Genomic DNA, 22443 nt, shown 5'->3' on the forward strand with positions numbered 1-22443 from the left:
AAACTGGTGTGCTGCAAGAATTTTTGAAACATGCAATACCTATTTAGGGACACCAATCTCTTTTCTCTTAGATTGCCAAATAATAAAGTGACAACAGCCAATATAGCAATAGCTGTCTGGTGTATAGGAATCAAATATTTGCCTTTTTTTTTTGTCAGATCAGGAAAAAATCTATTATTTTGGTATGCTAGTGAATTTTGGTAATTATGTGTACTATGAGATGAAAAAGGTTGAAAATCACTGCTGTAAACAAGTATACTGTAAAACAAGTTGGAAACAAATGGTTTTTAAAATAGCTTATTTCTACTTAACACAATCAAGAAAGAAATTTTGGCTGTATGAGTCAAGAGTATACGGGAACTCCATATTTGCAGCTTTTTTAGAAATCTAAAATTGTTCTAAAACAGAAAGGGTTTTTTCTTTTTTTAAAGTTTGAAAATAATTTAGGCTCTAGTGAGGTTTCCATCACTGTATACAATTATAAGTTTTTAGAAAAGGACAAATGAAAAAATAAGACATTTTAGCATTAGTGATTGTTTGGACTAGACCTATGGGTTCTTGGTGAATCTGGTATGAGCATATAACTTCTAATGAAAATCAGTGCTGTGGGTAGCAATTGTTATTAATGCAAATGTGTCCCTGTTCTGAGGTATAGTGTGGAAGAGAAAATGTTGGGAACCACTGAAACAGATTACAATGAAGTTTCTTTCCAATCTCAGGTTCTTTAGTTGTATAACTTCCAAAGTCTTAGAAAGGTAGATTTTGTACTCTCAACTCATTTATTTCAAAGATTCTTGCCTCTGCAAATCAGTTTCTCCTATATTTTAATAGATCGCTCTTAAGTAATTTCAAAATGAAAGTTTAGGCTTTTGTTTTATTTTCTTTTGTTTTTTAGTTTAGGGAGAATTGGAAATCAGGTATAGGGGAATCTTTGGAGCCATGCATCATGCTTTCCCACTCAAATGAAATTGAGGGAAATGTGGAAAAGAAAGAAATGTGTATATGTTATAAATAAGGTTTTTAAACCTTAATTATGAAAATTAGATTATATGCCATATTTTAAAAGAATTTTTAAATCATTTTTAGAAAAATATATTTGTTTATACTTGGTACATATACGATATGATACTTGATAGCATATTACTTCACTGACCTTAAACATTTACATATGGTGGTAGAGTTAATTTTTTTGGGTTATTATTTTTAGTATTGATCTTGAGGTTGTGTTGGGTTTTTAATCTTTATCAAATGTTATTTTAGACTTCTTTTTAAGGCAAATGCTATATTCTTGGAACTGTGAATGCACCATATTATGTGGAGTATTTTAAAATTAAATTAACCCAGCTACCATTCTCTGGAGTAAGGTTTTGGTTTTTTTGTTTGTTTGTTTTTCTTTACAGGGACAGAGAGAGAGAGTCAGAGAGAGGGATAGATAGGGACAGACAGACAGGAACGAAGAGAGATGAGAAGCATCAATCATCAGTTTTTCGTTGCGACAGATTAGTTGTTCATTGATTGCTTTCTCATATGTGCCTTGACCGTTGGCCTTCAGCAGACCGAGTAACCCCTTACTTGAGCCAGCGACCTTGGGTCTAAGCTGGTGAGCATTTTTTATTTTGCTCAAGCCAGATGGGCCCGCGCTCAAATTGGCAACCTCGGGGTCTCGAACCTGGGTCCTCGGCATCCCAGTCCAACGCTCTATCCACTGCGCCACCGCCTGGTCAGGCTGGAGTAAGGTTTTTAAATTTAGGGTTGATGGATTATATTGAGAGGTTCATGAACCCTTAGAGGTTATAGGAGAAGTGATTGTGTATGTTGATAGATGGATGAATGAGAGAGCTGTAGATTTCACCATATACTCAAAGTGGTCTGTAACCACCACCACTACCATCACCAAATTGTGTAGGGTTATGGACATGTTAAAAGTAAAACAAACAGATAACTTATGATAGCCATAGGCCCAAAATGAACAGGGCTATGAGCAGCCTGCTAATACAAATAGACAATTTTTCAATAAGCTTTTATTTTTAATTAGAAGATTCAATTATTTGACAATGGCTCAAATGGAGATCCAGAGCATGTTAACAGCTGCTAGTAGGCCCGCTAGTTATTTCTGTCTAGATTGGCCTTAAATGTTTTTGTGTGGGTCTTAATTTATTCATTAATGGCTGACAGTTTTGATATCTATTGTGCTGGGCTCTGGAGTATGAATGTAATAAGGAAAATGCTTTGCACGTAGTAGGTTACTCTATGGATATCTTGGCTTTAAGAAACTCACTATCTAAAAAGGAGATATTACATGTAAATAATTACAATATATATTATTGGTATGTAGAAGTTACTTTAGAATCATAGTAGAGAAGAATCACTTAACTGCCAGAAGAAATCATGAGTATAAGATTTTAAGCAGGAGTTGCAGTTTAAGAAGGAATTACTTTCTAAAGATAGTGATCTGGGTAAACCCGGTATATCCAGGGTAAGGAACTGTGGAATACCATGACTTGTTGTAAGAAATGGAAGTGTTTTTATATGACTATAGCAGGACTCTCAAGTTATTTCTTTCTTTTTTTTTTTTTTTTTTTTTTTTTACAGAGGCAGAGATAGACAGGGACAGACAGACAGGAACGGAGAGAGATGAGAAGCATCAATCATCAGTTTCTCGTTGCGCGTTGCGACTTCTTAGTTGTTCATTGATTGCTTTCTCACATGTGCCTTGACCGTGGGCCTTCAGCAGACCGAGTAACCCCCTGCTGGAGCCAGCGACCTTGGGTCCAAGCTGGTGAGCTCTTTGCTCAAGCCAGATGAGCCCGTGCTCAAGCTGGCGACCTCGGGGTCTCGAACCTGGGTCCTTCCGCATCCCAGTTCGACGCTCCATCCACTGCGCCACCACCTGGTCAGGCTCAAGTTATTTCTTATCCAATATATCTCAGGGTAGGTAGAAAGGACTTGTAATAGTAACAGCCATCAACTTTAGCAGTCATTTTCAATGAAAGGCCACATGCCCTGATAGAGAACAAATCTGAATCTCCAGAAAGGTACATTTTATTTGAGAAGAGTCCTCTAGGTGATTTCAACAGGGCTTTTTATTTTGTTCTATTACTGGTAGAGTTTTCAGTGAGTGAGGTATAATAAGAAGTACAGCATAATTAATTAAAAGACAAACCATATTAGGAAGTACTTTGGACAAAACGAGGCAGTTGAGATTCTATCTTACAACATTTGTTGTGCTTCCAAAAGAATTTAAGCGGAGAAAATATATGAGATTTTAAAGTTTAGAAAGTTCACAACCATCTTGTTCAGATTTGAAAAATTTTTAGAGAAGGTCATGCCTAACGGCAGCAAGTTTAAGTAGGCTTTTGTAGTAGTCCTGGTTAAATGTGCTTCATTCTTCACAAAACAGCAGATAAAGCAAAGAGGACAGTGTCAAAGCTATCTAGATAGAATAAATATGTGATATCTGGATACGAGGAAGAAGACAAAGTCAGAAATGATCCTATGATTGGTTATGTGGACAAATTGATGAATGGTGGTGACCCTTCACAACAGTAGTTATTTCACAATGGGGGCAAATTTAGAGACATGGATGATTGATTAATTCAGTGTGGCAGTAAACAGACATCTTCAGAACTCTGGTTATTGAATTCTGTATGACAAAATTATTACCCCAGACATGTTATAGCCAGAGTTCCTCTTTTGAAAGGTAAGTCAGATATTTCTACACTCTGTTCAAAACTCTTCAATGGCTTTCTAGTATGCTATAACAGGCGTCCCCAAACTACGGGCCCACGGGCTGCATGCGGCCCCCTGAGGCCATTTATCTGCCAGCCCGTCCCCCCAGTCCCCGCACTTCCGGAAGGGGCACCTCTTTCACTGGTGGTCAGTGAGAGGAGCACTGTATGTGGCGGCCCTCCAAAGGTCTGAGGGACAGTGAACTGGCCCCCTGTGTAAAAAGTTTGGAGACCCCTGCTATAACAAAACCCAAAGTCCTTGCTGTGACTCTCTTAAGTTCATATATGATTTACCCCTCGTCACCTTCTGATCCTTCTTTAATACACCTTCATTCTCTTGCCTTACACTTTAGCTGTATTGGCTTCTTTGCTCTCCGTTGAAATACCAAGCATGTTCTTACTTCAGAGCCATTGTGTTTATTGTGTCTCTGTCTAGATTATCTTTTGCCAAAACTTTCATGGCTTTCTCTCTCACTTCCATTACATACAGTCTCTGCTCAGATACTACCTCTCTAGCAAGCACTATACAGCTATTCCTATGCAAAATCCCCTCTCTCCTTATCCTTTTTACTGCATTATCACTACCAGAAGTTATCACTTACCCCGTTGATTTCTTTATCATTAGTTATCAACAGAATATAAATTTCATGGCTCTAAGTAGCACCCTTGGTTTTCAGAATAATCTCTGAGAGCTTGATAAAACATATTGAAGAGATGTTTCCAAATCATATCATTTAATAATAAACCCAGTTATTTATTAAAATGTGGGGTACTTTCTAGCTTCTATCACTTTTTTTTAAGTGCTCCTAAGTCCTTTCATACTTTTTTCTCATTTGAAAATACCTGACCATCTATCCAGGCTTTCCTCTCCCCTGTCTTCCAGTCCTCACATATTCTAATCTTGTCTAGCTTAATAGCCCACAAAACCTTTCCAGATTCCTTCAGCTAAAATTGATCCTACCTTCCTTTGAATTTTTCTTTAGCTTTTAACATTGATACGTATAATAATTATCTGTATCTATTCTATCAAATTGTAAGTTTTATAGGGTAGCATTATAACTGATTCATCTGATTATTAAGAAATTATTAGGCTGATTATTTTCACTGGATGTGACAACATTTAACACATACAAAATCAGCCATAAATATGTAATGGAAAAATATAGTGTTGGTTTTTTTACTTTAATTATTTATTTATTTCTGAAAACTCAGTGTGATATAGTTTATGACTAGCAAAACAAAAATGTTTCATAAAATAAAAAATACTGTATTATTTGAAGATATAAAATTTGTGGGTTCTTTACTTATAGTTGCAAAATGTGCATTTGAAATATAACTATCAGGCATTATAAAGTGCTAATGAACATGTAACTACTTTTTTAAGTTGAATCATATGAAGTTGCTATTCAGAATCAGTGCGTTTTGGGCATTTTTATATGGTTCATCCTCATGTATGTAAAAAACTTCCCAAAGTCTTAGCATAAAAGCCTGTATGTGTCTAATACATAAACCAGTTCATTAATTTTGGACTTGCCTTATATCTTACCTCAAACATTGTAGGTGCTCAGTATAAAAATTAAGTAAATGCCTAAAAGCATAAAACTGACAATAAAAATTCATTGAATGCCTGAAAGTGTAAAACTGACATGTAGCAACTATAAATTGCTTGTGGCAAGTAATATCCAATGTCACTTTTAAATGCCTTCATCCTACTTTGACATCTGTGCATATCTTCAGAAATCTGTTTGGGAAAATTTACTTTCAAATGAAATACAAATGTTCTTCCTTGCATCTTGAACTGAAATACAGTAGTTATAAAAGAAATATTTTCCAAAAAAGTATGTGACAAAACTGTTATCTTTTTATAATGATGAAATAAGAGTAGCTTAGTTGAAAAGTATAGTATTATATAAATAGTTTACTTAATATTTTTATTTTTACATTAACACTTTATTAAAATAGGATAATTGTGATTACGCTAGGCAATATAATTTTAGTTTTATCTAATGCATATAAAAGCTCTATTTTAGAGTACCATTCTTATTTACATAATTTTTGTCAATAAACCTAAAGCTTGTATAAGATATATAACCAACCCAAATTTACAAAAATAAGATTTGGGCCTAAGTCTACCTAATTGCAAAACATATTTATTCGATTAAATTAGGAGCTTAGGAATAATAAGTTTTACTCTGATCTGGTCTCAAAGAAAAATTATTTCTAATCTTTATCTGATGTTTCTAATATTGGGTAAGAGGAGGAATTAAAGTAAGAGAAAGATATTTTTATTTTAAATTTAGAACGTGAATAGGTATATTCTTAAAAGCATATATAAGTCACAAACACTTAATTCAAGATAGTATATTTACTGGTAAAACATAATTAACAAATACTGTGTGTGTGTGTGTATGCACGCGCATGCATGTGCATACTTCATGGCATAAATTAATGTTTAAGGGACTTAGTAAACTATTTGAGCTTTTTTCCTTGGTGTGAAATCTAAATATTTACGTCCTTTTTTTTTTTTTTTTTTTTTTTTTTACTGAGACAGAGGAATAGACAGGGACAGACGACAGACAGACAGAAACGGAGAGATGAGAAGCATCAATCATCAGTTTTTCGTTGCGACACCTTAGTTGTTCATTGATTGCTTTCTCATATGTGCCTTGACCGTGGGCCTTCAGCAGACCAAGTAACCCCTTGCTCGAGCCAGTGACCTTGGGTCCCAGCTGGTGAGCTTTTTGCTCAAACCAGTTGAACCCATGCTCAAGCTGGTCACCTCAGGGTCTCAAACCTGGGTCCTCCGCATCCCAGTCCGACGCTCTAACCACTGTGCCACCACTTGGTCAGGCTGAAATCTAAATATTTAATAAAGGACAAAGTCTGACTAGAAGTTCTTAAATCACTGACGTTGGGAGCAGGAAACAGAAGAAAAATTTATAAATTTGCTAATTGCTTTTTTCCTGCACTATATATATATTAACCTAGTGTAGGGCCAGTAGCCACAGCCACCATCACAACCACCTGGACCATGCAGATTCACATTTGATTTGGACAGACGGTAATGAAACAATGTAGCCTAGAACTGGTGGGCCATTAGCTTTAATCCTAGCTCACACCCAGCGAGCAAGAAATACACACAGTGGGAAAACACTTCCCTTTCCATTCCCGGCTCCCAAAGCTACTGACTTATCAGAGTTTCCTAGAATCAAAGATTTCTACCTCACCAGCCTTATTCACCTCTGTTCCCCATCTCCTTCTCTCTGCACAAACTGCATAAACTGGCTTCTCCCTCAGCACTCTGCCATCTTGGCTGCCTCTCCTCTCCTCCATGTGGCCTTTTTCTGCCCTGCTCCAGATGGGCTCCTCTGCCCCATTTTATAGTGTAGAAATCAAAACCTTTAATCCAATATACAAACAAGTCTCTGATACAAAGTCACTTCTCCGAGACATAATGGGATTCCTCATGAGAGTGCATCACCCCACATCATGCAGCAGTCAAGGGTGTGGGGAAAGGTTAGATCTTACTATTAAAAGGGTGGGAAAGGCTTAGTCTTAAAACTAAGGCTTAGCCTGACTAGGCAGTGGCGCAGTGGATAGACTGTCGGACTGGGATGCCGAGGAACCAGGTTCAAGACCCTGAGGTCGCCAGCTTGAGCGCGGGCTCATCTGGTTTGAGCAAAGCTCACCAGCTTGGACCCAAGGTCGCTGGCTCGAGCAAGGGATTACTCAGTCTGCTGAAGTCCCACGGTCAAGGCACATATGAGAAAGCAATCAATGAACAACTAAGGTGTCGCAATGAAAAACCAATGATTGATGCTTCTCATCTCTCCGTTCCTGTCTGTCTGTCCCTGTCTATCCCTCTCTCTGACTCTCTCTGTCTCTTTTAAAAAATAAAAATAAAAAATAAAAAACTAAGCCTTAGGCCATAACGACTCCCTGCTTACAGCCTGTCCCCACACCCAATGCAAACTATAAGCGAGCAAACATATATATCACATTTACAAACTTATTTGACCAACACCTAGTTTGGTATTTAACAATATACGTACTTCAGTTTACTTTCTTTTTTTTTTTCTTTTTTTTGTGAGGGATGGTGGGGGCGGATAGATAAGGACAGACAGACTGAAAGGAAGAGAAATGAGAAACATCAATTCTTTGTTGTGGCACCTTAGTTGTTCATTGATTGCATTCTCATATGTACCTTAACCGGGCGGCTACAGCAGACCGAGTGACCCCTTGCTCAAACCAGCAACCTTGGGCTCAAGCTGGTGAGCCTTGCTCAAACCATATGAGCCTGAGCTCAACCTGGCGACCTCGGGGTTTCAAACCTGGGTCCTCCACGTCCTAGTCCCATGCTCTATCTACTGTGCCACCACCTGATCAGGCTCTTTTTTTTTTTTATAATAGCTATATTGCCTCTCCCACCACACAGGTTTCCATTCTACTCTTTATTCAGTATAATAATATACTGTATGTGCATTTGGTTACTGAAATGATTCTGTGTATCTTATGCTTGCCTCTTAGCTTTGAGTCTTGAGTCTCCTGGACAACATAGGTTAATTGTATGCTATCTTATTTCTAATTTAATATTGATTGCATTAGTAGTGATACAAGTTGAGGTGCTTAAATAATATGCAAAAGTTGGCCCTTTTTTTCATTTTTAAAATCTTTTCTAAGTTCTTTATTTATTTTTGAGAGAGAAACATCAGTTTGTTGTTGTACTCATTTATGCATTTGCTGTTGATTCTTGTATGTGCTCTGACTGAGGATCGAGCCCTCAACCTTGGCATGTGTAAAGCCAGTAACCACGGCCACCATCACAGCCACCTGGCCCATGCAGGTTCGCAGTAGATTCAGAGACGGTAATAAAACAACGGCGCCAAGAACTGGTGGGCCATTACCTTTAATCCTAGCTTGCACCCAGTGGGCAAATAAAAACACACATTGGGCTCCAAAACCCACTCATTCAGTGCTCACAAAGCTACTACTGACTTATCTGAGTTTCCTAGAATCAAAGGTTTCTAGCTCACCAGACTTACTCACCTCTGTTCCCCATCTCCTTCTCTGCACAAATTGGCTTCTCCTTCAGCACTCTGCAATCTTGGCTGCCTCTCCTGGCCTCCTCCACGAGGCCTTTCTCTGCTCTCTAATGCTAAACTCAGAAATTGAGAGAGCAAACTCCCAGTCTGTCCCACTTCATAGTGCAGAAATCAAAACCTTTAATCCAATATACAAACAAGGAAGTTTCTGATACAAAGTCACTTCTCTGAGGCATAATGGGATTCCTCATGAGAGTGCACCACCCCACATCAAAAAGTGTGGGAAAGGCTTAGTCCTAAAACCAAGCCCCAGGCTACACGGATACTGCCTGCCCACAGCCTGCCCCCAACACACATTAATATCACCTGGTCGATGGGCTTCCATGTCGGCAGCGCCATCTTTAACAAAGTGAGCATAATATATTTTATCTGCCCAACAGTCCACCCCTATGCTCACTTTACTACCCACAATCTATACCACCAGCATCCCTGTGCAAGGAAATTAGGCACATTACACAAATTACAACAACATGACAAATCATACAATTTCAACAATTACAAAGGTATACTTCACGAGTCTCTGAGCACTTTGCCGAAAGCGCAAAATGACCTCAGCCTTCTTTCTAGCCATGGGAAAAGCTTCTTGGAGCAGGGGAAGGACCATCAGCAAAGCCGCCCCCACCCCCATCAGGGTAATTCACATTGTCCAAAATCCATAAGTTCATCCAACAAAGGAGTCAGTGCCCACTCCGGTCATAGTCCAGGAAATCAGTCCACGCTTATGGGACATCAGCCACCGCCCTCATCCCTGCTGTACTGCCAGGTATTACACTGCACATGGCAGTGGCAGTCAGCATTTCCATCTCTGCTCCGGAGAGCATGATGGCGCCCACCCTATGTCCCAAAATCACAAACCTATCAGGAACATAGTAAATATTCCTTGCTGCTGGGCTCCCACCTTCTGGAGACTGCAGATCGCCACTCCAGCCCGATTCTCCTCATCCTCCAAAAAGGAACTGGAAACATCAGCTTCTGCTGCCGGCTTTGCAGCCATGGGCCTGGCCTCAGCCCAAGCCTCAGCCTCAGCCCTGGCCTCCCACCACTGCTGTCTCTCCATAACATCCAGGGCAGTCTCCAACTCATGAACCTGTGATTCCTTCTCCAGCAACTGCTCCATTTCCAAATGAATCTTGTGAACTTGGTCGACTTCCTCCAGTGCTTGCTTCAGCTCCAGAGTCAGCATCTCTTTCTCCCACGTTTGCTCCAACTCCTTCCACTGCTCGGTTTGTAGATCCCAGGCAGCCTCTTCCACAGAGCTCTTGGTATCCTCACACATGGCTATAAAAGACAGCCAGCCTACGGTACCCAAAAGAACAGCCATGGGAAACCATAACAGCAACCAGTCCTCTACCATGCCTATCAAAGGTGGCAGCTCCATACTGATCTCCGAATCCTGCCACAGATACGCCAAATGTAAAGCCAGTAGCCAGGGCTACCATCACAGCCACCCGGCCCGTGCAGGTTTGCATTGGATTCGGACAGATATTAATGAAACAACGAAGCCAAGAACTGGTGGGCCATCATCTTTATCCTAGCTTGCACCCAGTGGGCAACTAAAACCACACACTGGGCTCCAAAACCCACTCATTCAGTGTTCACAAAGCTACGGACTTATTCGAGTTCTCCTAGAATCAAAGGTTTCTAGCTCACCAGACTTATTCACCTCTGTTCCCCATCTCCTTCCTTCTCCCTGCACAAACTCTGCACAAAATGGCTTTTGCTTCAGTACTCCGCCATCTTGGCTGCCTCTCCTGGCCTCCTCCATGTGGCCTTTCTCTGCTCTCCTCTCTAATGCTAATCTCAGGAACAGAGAGAGCAAGCTCCTGTTCTGCCCCACTTTATAGTGCAGAATTCAAAACCTTTAATCCAATATACAAACAAGGAAGTCTCTGATACAAAGTCACTTATCTGAGGCATAATGGGATTCCTCATGAGAGTGCACCACCCCACATCAAAAAGGGTGGGAGGCCCTGGCCGGTTGGCTCAGTGGTAGAGCGTTGGCCTGGCATGCAGGAGTCCTGGGTTTGATTCCTGGTCAGGGCACATAGGAGAAGCGCCCATCTGCTTCTCCACTTCTCCCCCTCTCCTTTCTCTGTGTCTCTCTCTTCCCCTCCCGCAGCCTAGGCTCCATTGGAGCAAAGTTCGCCCGGGCGCTGGGGAGGGCTCCATGGCCTCTGCCTCAGGCGCTAGAATGGCTTTGGTTGCAACAGAGCTACAACCCCTGGTGGGCATGCCGGTGGATCCGGTCAGGCGTATGCGGGAGTCTGTCTGACTGCCTCCCCATTTCTAACTTCAGAAAAATACAAAAAAAAAGGGAGGGAAAGGCTTAGTCCTAAAACCAAGCCCCAGGCTACAAGTCTGACTGCCTGCCTGCCTACAGCCTGCCCCCAACATACATTAGTATCACCCGGGCAATGGGCTTCCATGTGGGCAGTGCCATCTTTAACGAAGTGAGCATAATATATTTTATCTGCCCAATAGGCAAGTTGTCCTTTCTTGTGAAATAAGTGCTTCTTAACTTATGCTCAGTTTTATTTACCATTTCTTTTTTGTGTGTGTTGAAACCTACTGGACTTTGACAACGAATGTAACTCTAAAGAGAAGATAGCATTAATTTCTATCACTTGTTTCATACGAAACTTCTGGGAAAATATGTCCTATATTAGTTTTCTATGGCTGCTATAATAAGTTACTACAAATTTAATGTTTAAAACAACATGACTTTATTATGTTACAACTTTGTTGTTTTTTTTAATTTTTTTTTATTCATTTTAGAGAGCAGGGGGAGAGAGAGAGAGAGAGAGAGAGAGAAGGGGGAGGAGCAGGAAGCATCAACTCCCATATGTGCCTTGACCAGGCAAGCCAGGGTTTTGAACCAGCAACCTCAGTGTTTCCAGGTTGACACTTTATCCACTGCACCACCACAGGTCAGGCTATATTACAACTTTGAAGTTGAGAAATGGATCACACTGTTAGGCAGATAAAATATATTATGCTCACTTTGTTAAAGATTGTGCAAGCCCATTGCCCAGGTGATTGCCTGGGATGGGCATGATTGTATAAATGTGTGTTAGGGGCGGGCTTTGGGCAGGCAGGATCCTTACAGCCTGGGGCTTGGTTTTAGAACTAAGCCTTTCCCACCCTTTTTGATGTGGGATGGTGCACTCTCATGAGGAATCCCATTGTGTCTCAGATAAGTGACTTTGTATCAGAGACTTCCTTATTTGCATATTGAATTAAAGGTTTTGGTTTCTACACTATAAAATGGGGGCAGACCGGGAGCTTGCTCTCTGGGTTCCTGAGATTAGCATTAAAGAGGAGAGCAGAGAAAGGCCACATCTCTGGAGGAGGCCAGGAGAAGCAGCCAAGATGGTGGAGGGCTGAGTGAGAACCCAGTTTGTGCAGTTTGTGCAGGGAGAAGGAAGGAGATGGGGAACAGAGGTAAATAAGTCTGGTAAGCTAGAAACCTTTGATTCTAGGAAACTCGGATAAAGTCAGTAGCTTTATGAGCACTGAATGAGTGGGTTTTGGAGGTCAGTGTGTGTTTTTACTTGCCCGTTGGGTGCAAGCTAGGATTAAAGATGATGGCCCACCAGAACTTGGCTCATTGTTCCATTACTGTCTGTCTGAATCCAGTGTGAACCTGCACAGGCCAGGCGGCTGTGATGGTGGCCGTGGCTACTGGCTTTACATTTGTCATAGTCGGCAGGATTAGATACAGATCAGCAAGGAGCCACTACCACCTTTGAGTGGTGGAGTAGAGGACTGGCTGCTGTTATGGTTCCCCATGGCTGTCCTTTTGGGGGCCATAGGCTGGCTGACTTTTACAGCCATGCATCAGGAAACTGAGAGCTCTGTGGAAGAGGCTGCCCGGGACCTGCAAACCGAGCAGTGGAAGGAGCTGGAGCAAACGTGGGAGAAAGAGATGCTGACCTGGAGCTGGAGGAAGCACTGGAGGAGGAGGCTGACTAGGTTTGCGAGATTTGCCTGGAAATGGAGCAGCCGATGGAGGAAGAATCACAGGTTCGTGAGTTGCAGATTGTCCTGGCTGTTGTGGAGAGCCAGCAGCGGCGGGAGGCTGGAACTGGAGCTGCAAGGCCTGCTGAGCAGAAGGCAGCAGCCCGGGGCTCGAGCCTGGCAGCAGGAGTTGATGTTTTCAATTGCTCTTTGGAGGATGAGGGGAATCGGGCTGGAGTTGCAATCTGCCGTCTTCAGAAGATGAGAGCCCAGCTGGAAGGAGTACCTGCTATGCTCCTGGTAGGTCTGCGATTTTGGGACATAGGGCTGAACGCCATCATGCTCTCTGGAGCAGAGATTGAAATGCTGACTGCCATTGCCACGTGCTCCTCTTTGGGACAGTGTAAGACCTGCCAGGACGGCAGGAATGAGGGGGGTGGCTGACACCCCTTGAGTATGGAGTGATTTTCTGGACTACGACCTGAGTGGGCACTGGCTCCTTTGTTGAATGAACTTATGGATTTTAGACAATGTGAAATACCCTGATGGGGGCTGGGGACGGCTTTGCTGGAGGCCCCTCCCTGTCTCAGGAAGCTTTTATCATGGCTAGAAAGAAGGCCGAGGACATTTTGCGCTTTTGGCAAAGTGCTCAGAGACTGGTGAGATGTACCTTTGTGATTGTTGAAACTGTATGATTTGTGCTGTTGTAATTTGTGTAATGTAAATTGTGTAAATTAGGCAATTTCCTTGCACAAGGAAGCCAGTGGTGTAGATTGTGGGTAGTAAAGTGAGCATAGGGGTGGACTGTTGGGCAGATAAAATAAATATATTATGCCCACTTTGTTAAAGATGGTGCTGCCCACGTGCAAGGCCGTCTCCCAGGTGATTGCCTGGGATGGTCGTGATTGTATTAATGTGTGTTGGGGTCAGGCTATGGGCAAGAAGGATTCTTGTAGCCTGGGGCTTGGTTTTAGGACTAAGCCTTTCCCACCCTTTTTGATGTGGGGTGGTGCACTCTCATGAGGAATTCCATTATGCCTCAGATAAGTGACTTTGTATCAGAGACTTCCTTATTTGCATATTGGATTAAAGGTTTTGATCTCTACACTATAAAGTGGGGCAGACCAGGAGCTTGCTCTCTGGGTTCCTGAGATTAGCATTAGAGAGGATAACAGAGAAAGGCCACATCTCTGGAGGAGGCCAGGAGAAGCAGCCAAAATGGTGGAGGGCTGAGTGAGAACCCAGTTTGTGCAGAGTTTGTGCAGGGAGAAGGAAGGAGATGGGGAACAGAGGTGAGTAAGTCTGGTGAGGTAGAAACCTTTGATTCTAGGAAACTTGGATGAGTCAGTAGCTTTGTGAGCACTGAATGAGTGGGTTTTGGAGCCCAATGTGTGTTTTTACTTGCCCGCTGGGTGCAAGCTAGGATTAAAGATGATTGCCCACCAGTTCTTGGCTCCATTGTTTCATTACTTTCTGTCCGAATCTAATGCAACCTGCATGAGCCAGGCAGCTGTGATGGTGGCAGTGCCTACTGGCTTTACAGCACTGAGCTAAAATCAAGGCATTGTTGATAGGGCTCTGTTCCCTTCTGGAGTATGCAGGAGAGAATTCATTTGCTTGTTCTTTCCACCTTCTAGAGGTTGCCCCATTTCTTAGTTCATGGCTTTAGGACAACAGCGGGTTCAGTTCACACTTACCTCATCTGCCTTCCTCTTCCACATTTAAGGACCCTTATGATTACATTGGGCTCACCTGGATAATTTAGAATAATCTCTGTATTTTGAGCTTGGATGATTAACAATCAGATTCTATCTGCTATTTTAATTCCCCTTTGCCTGTAAGGTAGTATATTCACAAGGTTCCAGAATATGGATATCTTTGGGTGGGTTCTTTTGAGTATCACACTTCCTAAAATGCTAAGTCTTTTGTGTCTCTCAATAATTTTCAGTGTTACCAGAACTAAACTAAGACACAATAGTAACTTTATTTTACCTGATTCAGGAGTGTTCTTGAAGTCTTCAGAGATGACAGGTTTATTCATTATAACTTCCACCCTAGCTTTATTGAGAAGGTCTCATTTTATGACATTTAAGCATTTCTAGGGATCTTTCTCATTATTACTGGGGTTGAAAAATGCTGTTCTGTATTCTTTTATCAGAATTTAATGGGACACAAATCATATGATCTATGATTAGCTATTTTTAAAATATGCTAACATATGTGAAGCTCCTTGAAATTTAATGTAAGGGGAGAGGAAGAGATGTTCTAAAATTTTCAGGATTCAGTCACTGAGACATCTGTCACATACTCCTGAGTATGAGAGTTACTGGCGACAGTATAGGAAAATTCTTTTATTTTGTGTAAACAAATAAAGACAGTTACAACTGTGAATTTGGATGTTTTTAAAACAGTAGGTAAGACTTCTTTCTGTCAAATTGTTTTAAATAATGGAATTGTTTTTCTCTTTTATCACCTTATATGCTTGATGGCTTTTAAAAATAAATATAGCTACAGGATGGGTATGGCAGGGCAAACGTCGGTTTACAGTTGTTTAAATGGAAAACAATACAGTAATTAATAAATAATTTTACAAGAATAAACTGTTTTTGCATAATCACAACTGTAAACCTGCTTTTACCTAGCCTGTATTATAGTGCTCACAGTGTTCTTTTAACTCTTGTTTTTCACTTGCTGATATGATTTGATCTTATTTATAAATTATAAAAATATTTGTTTCTTTATCTGCTTACATTTTCATACTTATTTTTAATAGGATCGAAAACTGCATGGCACAGCTCAGCAACTGCTCCAGGACAGCAAGACAAAAATAGAAGTGATACGAATGCAGATTCTTCAGGCAGTCCAGACAAATGAATTGGCTTTTGACAATGGTGATGAAATACAGACAGATTGTCACTCTTATTATTATAGGCAATATGCTGCTAAATACATTTTATGTAAGAAAGATATAGTGGTTTAAAATTGAGGAGACAGAATTATGTTTTTTTATCTTAAGTTTTCAGTCTTTGAGTTTTGATCTAAAAAACGTTCTATCTCAACAGTATGTCTATTAAGTATTCATGGTTTTAAAGACTAACTTTTCTTTTAATGTAAGTAAGAATTTATTTTTTTATGAGTTGTAATCGCTACATGTTAGAAAGTGAAATAAATGGTCAATTAAGTGTTTGTTTTTTTCTCTTTTAGCAAAACCTGTTATAAGTCCCCTTGAACTTCGGATGGAAGAATTAAGGCATCATTTTAGAATAGAGTTTGCAGTAGCAGAAGGTGCAAAGAATGTAATGAAATTACTTGGCTCAGGAAAAGTAACAGACAGAAAAGCACTTTCAGAAGTAATTTTTAAATAAAAAATTTAACTTAATAAATACATTACTCAAAGAATATATTGATTTAAGTGACAACAATTGTCTTTTCCCTGTTCAAGGCTCAAGCAAGATTTAATGAATCAAGTCAGAAGTTGGACCTTTTAAAGTATTCATTAGAGCAAAGATTAAATGAACTTCCCAAGAATCATCCCAAAAGCAGTATCATCATTGAGGAGCTTTCACTTGTTGCATCACCAACACTAAGTCCACGTCAAAGTATGATATCTACACAAAATCAATATAGTACACTATCCAAACCAGCAGCACTAACGGGTATGTAGCTCGTATCTTCTGATTATTTATGGTAATTTTTTGGCTATGTCTGGTCCTGGTTTAGTGAATGAATAAAATACTGTGTAAGATACACATAACATTAATTAACCATTTGGCAATATACAATTCAGAGGTGTTTTATATAGTTGTGTAGTGGGTATGGGGTTAGCCCAGAAAGAAACCCCATACCCATTAACAAGCCACTCCCCATTCTTACTCCTCAGCTTCTGGCTACCACTATTGGCTTTTGTCTCTAGAATTGTCTATTCTAGATATGTCCTTTAAACAAAATTATATCATTTGCAGCCTTCTACATTTAGCTTCGATTTAGTGTACTGTTTTGAAGGTATGTTCTTTGTAGATATATCAGTACTTTATTCCTATTGTGGCTAAGTTATATTCCATTGTATGGGAATATACCAGATTTTGTCAATTCATTCATCAGTTGAGGAATGTTTAGTTTATTTCCATCTTTTGACTGTTACAAATAGTGTTGCTGTGAACATTTGTATACAGGTTTTTGTTTGAACACTTATTTTCAGTTATTTTAAATATATTTTTAGGAGCACTAAGTCATATGATAGTTTTATAATTTTGAAGAATGGTCAGACTCTTCCATAGCAGCTGCATGATTTTATATTCTCGCACTTATGTGTGAAAATTCTGATTTCTCCACATCCTCACCAACACTTTTTTTTCCTTTTTGGTATTTTTCCAAAGTTAGAAGTGGGGAGGCAGTCAGACTCCTGCTGCACCCGACTGGGATCCACCCGGCATGCCCACCAGGGGGCGATGCTCTGCCCATCTGGGGTGCTGCTTTGCTGCGGCTGGAGTCATTCTAGCGCCTGAGGCGGAGGCCATGGAGCCGTCCTCAGTGCCCAGGCCAACTTTGCTCCAATGGAGCCTTGGCTGCAGGAGGGGAAGAGAGAGAGAGGAAGGAGAGGGGGAAGAGTGAAGAAGCAGATGGGCACTTCTGTGTGCCCTGACTGGGAATTGAACCTGGGACTTCCACACGCCATGTTGACGCTATACCGCAGAGCCAACTGGCCGGGGCCTCACCAATACTTTAATTGCTATTCTAATAGGTTCATTATTGAAAGTGGGGTAGTGAGGTCTTCAATTATTTTTGTAGCTTTACTTATTTCTCCTTTCAGTTGAATAAATGTTTGCTTCATACATTTTCGTGCTTTTGTTAAGTGCTCAGCGTCACTCATTTCAGCGGATCCCTTGCTGAAGTCTTCATATGAGCTCAATACTTGGTGCAACCTGCTGCTATCAGTTGAGACATGTTTTCAGTTCATGTCTTTCACCCACAAATTTAATGCCTTTTCCATCATATTAAGCACTCCTCATGTACTGTGGCTGTAAGTTTTGCATTTTGAAATGTAATGGCAAAACTAGCAAAAAGTTTTTCCTTCACAATTTCACATATAGATTAATTTTTACGGTAGATCTTGGCAACCTCAGTGTACAGTTTGTTTGTTTTTTTTCTTTCCATATTGAGCCAAAAATTTTTCACCTTTTCAGTTAAAGGACATACTTTATGGTTTCTCTTTGGCATGTCCAGATTGCCAACATCACTACTATGTGTTTTTTAAAGATTTTATTTACTGCTTTTACAAAGAAAGGTGAGAAAGGGTAGGATAATGAGAAATATCAACTCATAGCTGCTTCACTTAAGTTGTTCGTTGATTGCTTCTCATATGTGCCTTGATCGGGCTTTGAATCAGTGATCTCAGCTCTCCAGGGCAACACTTGATCCACTTTGCCACCACAGGCCAGGCATCATCACTACTCTTGTGCTTTGGGGCCATTTAATAAAATAAAGATTATTTGGACACAAGCACTGTGATACGATGACAGTCAATATGATAACCAAGACAGCTAAAAAGTGACTAAAGGTTGGGTAGCTTACCCATGGATATGCTGAACAAAGGGATGATTCATGTTTCCAGCAGAAACGAGCAAAATAGTGGAAGATTATATTATGTGACTCAGAACAGCACACAGCTTAAAACTTATGAGTTGTTTATTCCTAGAACTTTTTTACTTAATATATTTAGACCAAGGTTGACCATGGGTAACTGAAACTGGAAAGCAAAACTACAGATAAGGGAGCACTACTAATGTACTTGGTAAATATTATATAATATTAAGGTAGAAATTATACATATTATCCAAGTTTCACCATCTCATGGTTCACCACTGAACACAGTAATACTCAAAAACTTCTGGGCCCTGGCCAGTTGGCTCAGCGGTAGAGCGTCGGCCTGGCGTGCAGGGGACCCGGGCTCGATTCCCGGCCAGGGCACATAGGAGAAGGGCCCATTTGCTTCTCCACCCCCCCCTCCTTCCTCTCTGTCTCTCTCTTCCCCTCCCGCAGCCAAGGCTCCATTGGAGCAAAGATGGCCCGGGCACTGGGGATGGCTCCTTGGCCTCTGCCCCAGGCGCTAGAGTGGCTCTGGTCGCGGCAGAGCGACGCCCTGGAGGGGCAGAGCATCCCTCCTGGTGGGCGTGCCGGGTGGATCCCAGTCGGGCACATGCGGGAGTCTGTCTGACTGTCTCTCCCCGTTTCCAGCTTCAGAAAAATACAAAAAAAAAAAAAAATACAAAAACTTCTGAATGATTCATTGATTAAAATTTGGTTTTCAATTATTTGAAAATTAATATTTCTAGAAAAATAATAAAGCCATGTTTTAGAAAATCAGTAATAAACCCTTGTTTTAGAAAATATGGCTGGAGGTTATTTTCTTTTTCTATTCTGGTTGGCTCCTCTCCCCAGCTCTTTAACCTTTTTTCAGTTCTTTCTCTTTTCTTCATTTCCTTAGTGAACTGAAAGTTCAGTACTCAAAGTGATGCAGATCTCCAGGCTAAAAGAAGTATCTTAATTCTTAAGACATTTTGGTTTTTTTAAAAGTTCCTTTAAATTTTTATTGGACTTGAAACTGAATATTGTATTACAAGGAGTGTAAATATCATAGTATTGGTGTTAATATAGGACTAGATATGATGGATAAGTAGTAGGAGCATTTACTATCTTGAGTTTTTCATAGAATGCTATTATTTATGATTTCTGTCATTTGTACTCTGGTTTATTTTGTGGTTGTATGATTATAATACTGAAATTTACATATTTGTTGCTACTTTGCTATAAGGTGTGATTGAATCTTTTTGGTCCACATTTTGAGACATACAGATTTTTATAGAGGAAATCCTCAGAATTACAAAATGCTGTTCAGTTGTACCAAGATGAAATGCTGAATTAGTAAAATGTAATTTTTTTATATGAAGCAATTTTCTGGAAAGTTAAAAGAAATAGAAATGCATTTACTTGTTCTAATGGAATTTATAGGTACTGCTTATGAATATAAACATTTACTTCTTGAATTTTTTGTTTTAAAATTTTCATGTTGTGGGTTATAAAAGTAAAAAATTTGATTTTAAGCTATTTCTAATAGGGTTATATGCAATTGCTATTGTATTACCTCATAAAAAAAGAAACTTTCTGCATGCTTAATAAAGATCTTAAATCCCTCCAGATCTTTTTTCCCTAAATGAAAGCAGGTGTTGAGTATTGTTATCTCCTAATATTGAAATTACTAAACTATTTAATGAGCTACTAGGATTTGAAGTAGTAGCCAGATGTTTTCAGTTTCCCCAGGATTACTTTTACAGCTGAGCATTTACACTGAAAATGAGCTAAGTTTGCCAGTTTAACAACATAAAAGCAAATAAAACACAAAAATACAAGCTTTTTCTTTTGAAATAAAATTAAAATGGAATCCATTATACTTAATCTGCCATAACACTTTATATAGGTAAGATTTACACAGCTAACAAAGCATAATATTGAAGCTTCCCCTACACCATCTTTAGCAGCTTTACTGAGACATAATTTACAAACCAGAGAATTCACCTATTTAAGTATATAGTTCTCTAATTTTTAGTAAATATATATAGTTGTGCCACAATCTTTAATATCCAGTTATTAGAACTGTTTTATTGAGGTATAATTAACACACAATAAACTACACATATTTAAACTCTAATTCAAGAAGTTTTGTCATATTTAAAGTTATAAAATCAATACCACATCAAGATAATTACTGTACTCGTCATCCCCCAAAGTGTCCTCATGTGCTTCTGTCAATCCCTCTTTCCTGCTCGTCTCATGCTCTTCCCCACAGCTGTCTCCAGGCAATCACTGATCTGTTTCCTGTCACTAGATATTCGTTTTCATTTATTGTTTCTAGCGAATAATCTGTTGGCATCCTAATCTTTCTATATAACATCTTTTCCTCTCTGTGACTGCTTTTAATACTTTCTCTTTATAGCTTGTTTTAAGAAATTTGATTATTCTAAGCTTTAGTGTGATTTACTTTTTTTTTTCTTTTGTTTGGTGTTCATTGAACTTCTTGAATACTTCTTGCGTTTATAGTTTTCAAAAATTTGGAAAATTTTTAGGCTTTTTTTTTTTCAACTCTATTTTTCTGCCCCTTCTCTCTTGCTGTTCATCAGATACTTCAGTTATCCCTATATTAGGCACTTGAAGTTAAACTCACATTTCACAATATAGGAATATTTCTGTCTCCTAATATTTTATCATTTCTATTACTATAGTCTTTTCTTTTGTAATGTATATTCTGCTAATAATCCCATCCAGTGTTTTGTTTTTCCTTTAATGTTAAGACGTGTGGTTTTCATCTCTAGAAATTTGTTTTGGGTCTTTCTGATTTTTTTCTGTGTTTCTATTCAACTTTTTGAACAGATGGAATATATAATAGTTAAAATAATTGTGAATGTTTTCATTTGCTAATCCTAACATTAATATCATTTTTGAATTGGTTTTTTATTTGATTTTTTAAAATTATGGTTCCTGGTTTTCTCTTTATTTGCCTGGTTTGATAGGCAAAATTTTAAGAATGACCCCTGTAAACACATTCTCTGCTAGTGTAGGACATTTCTTCTTTTTACTTTATTTTTTAAAATTGATTTTAGAGAGAGAGAAAGACAGGAACAGGAACATCAGTCTGTTCTTGTATATGCCCTTACTGGGGATCAAACCGGCAACCTCTGCACTGCACTTCAGAACAGTGCTCTAACCAACTGAGCTATCTGGCCAGGGTGGGACATCGCTTCTGTGATAATATATGGCTAAGGAGATTTTGCTTATGTGATTAAGGTTACTACTAATCAGTTGACTTTGAGTTAATTTACAGAGTAATTATCTGAGTAGGCCTAATATAATCACATGAGCCACTTAAAAGCAGAGAATTTTCAGATACTCATGGCAGATGGGAAATTAGATCTGAATCATGAAAACAATTTTATGTGCCGTTACTGGCTTGAAGATGGAAGGGGCTACATGAAGAGGGATGGAGACGGCCACTAGGACAAGAAAACATTTTCTAGCTGTTAGCCAGCAAGAAAATAGCATCCCCTGTCCTATGGCTGCAAGAAACTGGATTCTGCCAACAACCTGAATGAGCGTGGAAGCAGACTTTTCTTTGGAGCTTCCAGATAAGATCCTTCCTGGCAGGCATGCTAGTGTCCGCCTTGTGAGATCCTCAGCAGAGACTGCACACCAGCCCACCCAGACGGACCTACAGAACTACAGAACTGTGAAATAATAAATGGGTAAACTTAACTAAGTCTTGTGGTACTGAAAATGCAGCAATGGAATACAAAAACAGCTGATTATCTCTGATTAGGTGCCAGACATTTTTATTTTTAGCTTGGGTGCTGGATATTCGTGAATTTCTGTAAATGTTCTTGAGCTTTGTTCTGGGTAACTGTTCAAGTGCTTGGAAAAAGTTTGATCTTTGGGAAATTGCCTTTAAACGTTTGTTATGTGGATCAGAGCATTATTTAGTCTCAGGGTAATTATTCCTTACTACTTGGAATACTTCATCAGAGGAAAGCCTCTGTAAATTCAGGGAGTTCTGTCTCTGGCCTGCTGTCTTATTTTTTTAACCCTGCCTGTAAACTCTAGCTGCCTTG

General features: G+C 39.6%; 1 protein-coding gene across 1 annotated transcript in view; it reads left to right on the plus strand.

Moving 5' to 3' along the window:
- Nucleotides 1–22443, plus strand: part of PKN2 (protein kinase N2) — a 158142-nt gene that overhangs the window by 86945 nt on the left and 48754 nt on the right. The window contains exons 4-6 of the mRNA XM_066376729.1: nt 15561–15678; nt 15992–16137; nt 16230–16443. Of these exons, the coding sequence (XP_066232826.1) occupies nt 15561–15678; nt 15992–16137; nt 16230–16443 (478 nt within the window). The remainder of the gene's footprint in view (nt 1–15560; nt 15679–15991; nt 16138–16229; nt 16444–22443) is intronic.

Source organism: Saccopteryx leptura, chromosome 3 (genome assembly GCF_036850995.1).
Source record: "Saccopteryx leptura isolate mSacLep1 chromosome 3, mSacLep1_pri_phased_curated, whole genome shotgun sequence".
Taxonomy (NCBI): Eukaryota; Metazoa; Chordata; class Mammalia; order Chiroptera; family Emballonuridae; genus Saccopteryx; species Saccopteryx leptura.